This window comes from Sinocyclocheilus grahami, unplaced genomic scaffold (genome assembly GCF_001515645.1).
Source record: "Sinocyclocheilus grahami isolate Dianchi unplaced genomic scaffold, SAMN03320097.WGS_v1.1 scaffold341.1, whole genome shotgun sequence".
In the NCBI taxonomy this organism is placed as follows: domain Eukaryota; kingdom Metazoa; phylum Chordata; class Actinopteri; order Cypriniformes; family Cyprinidae; genus Sinocyclocheilus; species Sinocyclocheilus grahami.
Genome location: NW_015505520.1, coordinates 494,433 through 502,807, shown reverse-complemented (window position 1 = coordinate 502,807; position 8,375 = coordinate 494,433). Strand labels below are relative to the sequence as shown.

General features: G+C 37.7%; 1 protein-coding gene across 1 annotated transcript in view; it reads right to left on the bottom strand.

Moving 5' to 3' along the window:
- LOC107603114 (nucleolar protein 4-like) overlaps nt 1-1,276 on the bottom strand; it is an 81,019-nt gene extending 79,743 nt beyond the window's left edge. The window contains exon 1 of the mRNA XM_016295828.1: nt 354-1,276. Within this exon, the coding sequence (XP_016151314.1) occupies nt 354-689 (336 nt within the window). The 5' untranslated portion in view covers nt 690-1,276. The remainder of the gene's footprint in view (nt 1-353) is intronic.
- Between the last annotated feature and the right edge of the window lie 7,099 nt (nt 1,277-8,375).

Here is an 8,375-nt window from a genome sequence, read left to right as displayed (position 1 = left end):
TTTAACTAGTATGCCATCTTAAATGCACATTTCAAAATACATTCGATTCGTTAGCACTACATTTCACTAATATCCAGAAACTAGTGTTCATTGTCAGTGACTGATAGTGATAACAGAAAGAGCTTCCGGACAATCGGTTCCCGTGGATACCGGGCGGAGTGGCACGCGAACAAGTGGTTACCAGAGACCCGAGAGAGACAGCTCAAACACAGACAGGCTAAACAACCCTAAACAAGATTCACCGGCCGCGAGACGCGTAGACCTGTGCGCCATTGTGCGCGTGGCTCAGAATTTGCATAGGCAAATATTACGCGTTTGATTAGCAGACGGGAAAAAAGAACACCCATACTAACCGTTGCCTTGATGGGGACGTACAGGACCGGTTTGTCCGCTGCCCCGTTCTCGTTCGGCTTCCTGTCAGTGTTGCCCACCTGGAAACCTTTGGATTTCACCCAGAACTTAAATTTGGCGTTGATGTGGTTGCTCTCGATATAGACGCCCTCCGAGTCGTCGCTCTGCAAGAGGGTCTGCAGAATTTTGTTGTATTTTCGCCGGGTGACCGTCTTTGTTTTGCCGGAGTCCCCATAAGTGCGGAGGCACCACTCCTGAAAATCACCAAACATCTCCGCCTCGGACACCGCGGGGCTTCGGCTGCTTCTCGTTAAATCCACCCGTTTTTTGGTTGACATGGCTTTGTCGGTCCTCCTCCGGTACGAAAGAGGCTTCGAAGATATGCTAGATATGTAGATAAAGCTCCCAATTTACCGCGAACACCAATGGAAATATTCTTCAAATCGCGTTCTGCACAAACACGCGACTGAACGCCGGTGTATTCGTCTATCCTCGCACCTGTTAACGGAGCCGTTTCTTCTGTCCCACAGGACGGCAAACAAATGACAGTCCCGCGTCTCCTGTTGAGGAACTGAAAGAGGGGCCGTCCTACAAACGGTTTTCGCCCACCTGTAAGCTGAAGGCTAATTAAACCAATCTGCCCCTCGCCTAAATACCCTAAATACGATCATTAGACTGTGTTAATACGCGCAGAAGCCCAAGAATTGCGATCCTCTCAGCGTTCGTCGCTCAGTGATGAACTGCTGCTGCACCCGGAATCGCTCGCCACCTGTTAGAATGAGCTCGAGCCGCGACGCTCGGCGCGCCTGTCCACGCGGAGAACAGGATTGTACGTGTAACGTGAGATAGGAGGCATACTAACTGACCCACGAGGGATGGATGGATGGATGGGTTTGAGCGGCGTCCCATGCGCGGTGGGACAGTCCAGATCCAGGAAGTGCTCGCGTTCAGATAACCCTAATCAACACAAAGCAGACGAGTGTCCCTCAGAAACCAGTTTTAGACCAGGAGGTTACTGTTTGTTTACGTGCTATTTATTGATTTCATCTTTAGTTCATTACTTTTACTAAAGGTGCATTTACATTTGTTGAAATTAATTATTTTGGATCATGATTTTTAAATAATGAATGTAGAAACATGAAAAGGTGAATGAAAATATAAAATACACGACACATAAATGAAAATATAAATCATAAGCATTTGAATATATATGGAAAATGTATACGGTTTAAGTCTACTCTGGTGCTATGTTTGATGGTGATCACACTGCAGTGAACAGACATCATTTTTAATGAGATATGATTTCTGGCGATATGAGATACAGACACCATTGGCCATGCAAAAAAAGTTGAGCATAGCATGCAAATGAGGAAAGCAGGAACAACTCTGAGACCTTCATCAGTTTAATTGCTGTCAGTGTGAACAGGGCTTTACACTGAAACAAAAGCAGTATCAGAGCTGCCTGTGATAGTAGGGGCTGAGGTTGATCAGAGTGTGTGCATTTTAGGCTTTTGTGCACTGTTGTGTCTTTACACAGAATTTGGAAACGACACAAAGCCTGCTAAAAGCAGTCTTAACCTGACTGCTTAAAGTCATCTTTATATTGCAACTGCTTTTTCTAAAACCTGAACAGTTCCATGAAGGTCTACTAAAAGGTGATTGTGGTAAGAGATCAGCATTTTCTTTAAAGTATTTAATGCCGCCTTCATGTGTTTTTGGACATTTAGATGTTGTGAGTAAAATTAATAAAAATTGACAGGCACTTCAGGAATAGTTCTCTCCTCCGCCGTGTGTTGCGTTTATGGCCCGCCCAAAACTTGACTATCAGTATAAGTTGTTTTTGATAAAGATGTCAGTCAAATGCATGAGTGTAAATAAAATGCCACAGTTAAAGGCCTGGAACTCATGGAAATTGTTCTTTGAGTGAATTTGTATGATAAAAAAGTATGTTAATATGTAAATATATTAATCATTAATTTGAAAAAAAAAGAAAACTTTGAACCTTGATGACCCTATGTTGTGATGCAGCTATTTTGTATCATTTTCATATAAATACATGTGCCCTGAGGACAACTGTATTGATCATGAGAGGTTGCTCTTTCACATTTTAGGAGACTCAGTGGAATATCAATATAGTCTCAGATGTCTCTACTAAAACGCCTTAGGAGAAATAAAACAAGACAACTTTTTTCCAAAAGAAAATTCTGAGAAACTGAGAGAACAACAATCGGAACAACTGAGAGATCTCCTTAGTGATTTTTCATGGGTACACACAGACGTCTGCTAGAACAGTTTGATCAAATATAAAGAATAATTCAAATAGATTAGTATTAACATTTTAATCTGAGGAGTTCCGGCAACACATTCCCAGAGTACTCAACCAAGGGATTAGAGAGAGAAATACCACTGCAGATCATGAAATAATGTGGGCGATCAAGAAGACCTTGAGTGAACAGTGAGCATGGACGCTCTGTGCAGGGCTGAGTGCTGTGTTTGTGTAACTCCAAGTGCTCCATGTCAGACACAACATACAGATACACATGCTGTGTGCTGAGAGTACAAACAATTGTGCGGCATAGTTGAAAAGAGCTTTCAAAATCTTTTACAAAAATCCACATCTCATTGATGTTCCATGAAAACTGAGTGCTGAGGTTCTGAGCAGTAAAGTTCTGAAGAGCTTGACCTCATTTAATCTACTTTTGTGGCTTTTTTCCATTAGCTTTGAAGCCATCTATATTCTAGCGTACTCTTAAAAAGTACAAAAATATGTACTGCTTAAAATTTTTTTTCCAGGAAAACAAACAAAACGACAAACTCATTCAACACTGCACAGATTTTCATCCAATCAAATGCCCCTAGACGGAACATGCCCCTCCCCTTTCCAACTAGCAACTACCGAATTATGTGTTGCCTAAAAGTATGTACTCTTTTTGTGAAGAAGAAAAAAATCTGCCAGTTGTGAATCTTTTATGCAGAGAAATGTTTTTTTGTTTGTTTTTTTTTGCGTAATGATGTCCCATAAACGTAACTGTTTCATGATTGTGCTTTTTGTATCTTTAAAAAGTTCACAATGTTGTTGCAGATGAAATATAACACAGATAACATTAAATATTTTTATCAGTTAAATATTGATTATTATAACTCAAACCCCTTTCTCTACTTAACAGTCCGTCTCACAAACATCTGCCATGTTTGTAGTTCTTTTTTATTAGTTTTTATATTTCTGAACCAAAACCTCCTCCAAAGCGCAGTGGGTCGTAGGCAATATCAGCCATTAGACTGTGCACAAATCCATACTTTGAAAATCTACCAGAAATATTAGCCCATCCGGGAACATTTAGCATACTCTTTTCTATGCTTTGGGACAGACTTATTCTAATTTCACATACTATTTAGGATGGACAGTATTCACATTGGGCCACAGGGATGTTTCATGGCTGTAATATAATTAAACACTATTTGGCTACAAAAGGATGACCCCTCGATATGCCCCACGCAAACTTCCTGTTTCGATAGGAAATACGTCATCACCAGAACAAAATTTGTGCTCATAAATCAATACAGGATTTCCTTTAAAATGCATTCCAGTCTGATTTTAAAGGATTTTTAATCATGTAGATTCAATATCAGGTTGTGCTTTTCATCTGATTTATGAAAAACAAGTGAAGAGTTACTTCAGATTTTGACTTGGAACTGGTAGGTCTTCTCTTGTTCACATCCTGAACCTAAATGCTCCCTCTCAGCAAAAGTTAGCAATGGGCACAGGGAATCAAAGCACTGGGTAGAACCAGCTGTATTGAAATAGCCTTTTGCTTTGGGAAGTGAAAGTGGGTTTCAAAACCCTGCTGACTCCCTCCCTGCCTCTTTTTCCCCTTTTCAGCTGTGGCCCAAGAGAGAAGCGAGCATCTGCTTCCAGAGAAAAGTGGTCAGGCATCTGTGGTTAGCCCACTAAAGTCTCCTCCCTGAAATGTTTGTCACTCTGTCTGTCGAAATCACAACCGCTGGTTTGGGCCGCACCATGTTCCAGTAGGCCTCTCAGACACATACGCTGTCATGTGGCGCTGCTTGGATTGTTAGTATTGAGCAGTCATGCTTCAAACTGTATGTGGTGGAGGTAAACCTTCATTGAAATGCCGTCTGAAATGGAATTATATGGATGTAGAGTGTGTTAGCTTTATTATCCTGCATTTCCTGGTTCAGCGTGTGTCTAGCTTCACATGGGACTGGAGATATGTGTATGTGTGTAAGGCTCTGCTCTGTACAGGACTGGGTGTAAGGGTGGGTAGTTATGTCTATCTGTTGCTATGACGGCAGTCATCAGCAGAGGCTGTAAGTGGGTGTAGGGTACAGTGTGCTGCTTATCCCTGCTGACTCACTTGTGTGCATGGGTTTGTGCAATTTGGACTGCTTGCATTATTGGAAATGTTAATCATATCGATCCTGAAAATTTCAAATTTCAAATTTAATTTGACCGTGGGTTTTAAACCTTTTTTTTGGCATTAAACAAATTGTGAGTGATTAACTTTTGTTGACTGTATGTTGATTCCTATAGTGCCTTAACATTATTGAAAGACAACACAGAAAATTAAAATAATATTTTGGCGAAATCATTCACAACAGACTTCTTCCCACCATTCCACATTTCTTCCAATGTTTTGATAAAAATGTTAAATATTAAATATTAAAAATAGATTTTAAAAATTTATAAAATACTGTTTATATAAGAGCCCTGCAAAACAAACATTACAAAAAAAATAATTAACTGTAATGTAATAAAATATTTTGTGATTTATGTTGCTTGCATGTGTATATTGGTATGGAGCCACTCACTCACACGCATGCATGCAATAAAATATATATATTGTGGCCAAAAATTAAAATTTCAATGACACAAATTCTTATTACATGGATAGTTCACCCAAAAATTAAAATGTCTTCATTATTTACTTACCCTCATGTTGTTCCAAACCTGTATGAGTTTCTTTCTTATGTTGAACATACAGTAAAAGAAGATATTTTGAAGAATGCTGATAATCAAAGAGTTGATGTTCCCCATTGACTTCTATAGTAATCTTTTCCTTCTAATGGGACCAACAACTCTTTCGTTCTTCAAAATTCTTCAAAATATCTTCTTTGTGCTCAACATAAGAAAGAAACGTATATAGGTTTGGAACGAGATGAGGGTGAGTAAATGAAGAGAAAATTAAAAATTTTGGGTGAACTATTCCTTTAACACCATGATTTGTTCATTTGTGCCCATATTTAATTTGATCTTTTGAACTAAATTAAAATGAGGGAACAAATTAGTACGGGAATTAAATAATGAGAATTCAATATGTTTTATACTGTTCTCAGTATATTGGAGAAATTGAGAACTTTTTTAGATAATTAGTGCAGCTTTTTTAGTACTGTAGATTTTGTGGTGGCTGTGCTTTAAAATTAAATTAGTATAATCTTTATTCAAGTGATGAAGGATTTTGAAAGTCTGACAGTAATCAAGTACTACTGTAAGGTTAACTGTTCCTGCTCTAAATGTTTCAAAATGATTAACATTTGAAGAAATTTATACTAATAATTACATTATATTTTAAATAGGGTAACTTTTAATCTATAACCTATTGCATTTCCAAAGTAACCTTCCCAACACTGCTTACATGTAACTAAGAGTAATATAAAGTCATGCTATGACATAAATGTCTCTCAGCAAGTAGTGCATTTTGAAAAATTGTCAACTTAACGATCTATAAGAATTGAGAAGTGACCATCTACCACAAACGTTCCTGCGTCCGTCCGGTTGCGTGCCAGCAGCTGTTCTATGCGCACACAGATCACTAGCCTCATCTTTCACAGGAAGCTGAACAGGGGGAACTCTAGACATGTCTGTCTTGATCGATATCTCACAGTGTCATCACATGGGCTTAGCGTGGCTGAGAACTGGTTGTGTGTCAGGGCAATGGTTGAAAATAAAAGCATTGAAATTGATTTGGAAAGATGCGATTTTGAGAATGACAGTTGTAGAGTGAGATCAAAGTAACAAGACTATACTGTGGAGAGCAATCGGTCTTTTCACATCTGAGACAACTTTCTTGGGCAAGACATCTGACATCAAACCATTTTTTTTCATTTTAATATATATAGAAGTGAGGCTATGTCGTATTGTTTATACCCTGACCTGTGTTCTGCATGAATGCTATTACCAAATACAGGCTAACTGATGATCCGTTCTCAATGCCGATTCATTGTTTGTCTGTTTTGTGGTGTCCCAGTGGTCGAAACTAGGGCAGCACTGGTCTCTTGAAACACTGTGGAGCCAAACACCCATCAATCCCTTGCGCTGCACCTCATTACCGGGCTGTCCTAAGACTGTACACGACCATAATAGCGGTTTAACGATCCTCTATCCATCTTCCATAATCAAAATGGTGCCTGGAGACACCAAAGACCTGGAATGCACTTCAAATGTATGTCATGTTGCTCCTCATGGTCTAACAAAGAAAAGAAAAAAACAATGAAGACACTAGACATGGCACAGTTTTTAGCATTAGCTAAGCATTCCTGACTTCTAAAATCTCTTCAGCACATCAGATTCCTTGCAGTGACTACAAATGTAGCCTTTATGTCACTTGACTGAAGCAGCGTTCATATAGAAAACGTAGTACGAGAAAAGTATTACAAAACCCTCGGTGACCTATAAACCACAGTGTTAACTGCAGTTTTAGCATCTATGCTAGCAATGTGCTTGATAAACTGGGATGGTGGCTGAAAATATGTGCAACTCTGTGACTGTGTGTGTTTGGTTTATGAATATCTGCTCTCAAATTTAGAGCATATGACCAACTGGAGGTGTCTTAACCTTCAACACTTTGGCCCGCTAGCTCAATAGCTCAGTATCACAGTTTCAGCCTTGTGCTAGACGATGTATGTAAGAAAATCGTGACAGGCTAGCCTAACGGGCAACCAGGAAATCACTCCATGAATGCAGTTTTTATTCCTGTTTTGATCTATTTCCTATTAAAACACGAAGATGGTGTAGCATTCAAAGGGCTTGTCCTTTTTTAATATCTAATATCCTATATAATTGATATCACAGCAGAAAACCATGACTTACTATTTGCTATTGCTAGTCTGAGGTGATATTTCATCAACTTTTCAATGTTTTTGGTTGTTAAAACGTATTACTAAACATCAATTACGTTCAGCTACAGGAAACAGATGTATTTATTTCTGTTTTTATAGTATTTATAGTCATTCTACAATTTAGAGTAAATGTAATGTCCTTTGATAATTATAACGTTTTTTCCCCCCAAAATATATTTTATCCAGTAAGGAAATGCATATTATAATCTCACTCAAACATTTGAGTTTCAGTTTACTTTAAATTACCTACAATTAAAAAAAAAATGGTTTTATTATTATTGCAATCTTTAGAACAATGAACATACAAAGGCAATAACATAAATTACATCAAAACAAATACAATAATAAGCAAAACCAAAAAAAGTAGGGAAAGCAATAATGAAATCACATGTCCATAAACAAGTACAAATAGTTACAATTTATTCAAAGAATAGATTTAAGGTAGTGACCTACTGCTATTTTAAAAAAAAATTTAAAAGTCAACAGTATGTATATTACAATTATTTTAAAAATCTAAATATAAGATTTCTAAATCTAATCCAAAATGTTACTAAATTTAATTTAAGAAAACATTGTATTTTGCACAAAATGTTTATCATGCTTGCAAAAGTTCTGTCATCTATGTTTCTAACTAAACAAACAAAAACAAACAAACAAAAGGTTTATAAGAGCACCATGTGACCAGCATCATTTTCTTCTGTAGTGGACATTTTGAACACATTATAAGTGTCCTCTCAATTTCTTTCGATATTTTATCTACAACTACCTACAAGTATATTAGCTGATAGTCAACTATGTTGTACATTGTTATGGTTTGCAATATTTGTATGAATTTAATTCACATATATTTTCAAATTTGAGAATAACCTGATTGAGAAAATAACACA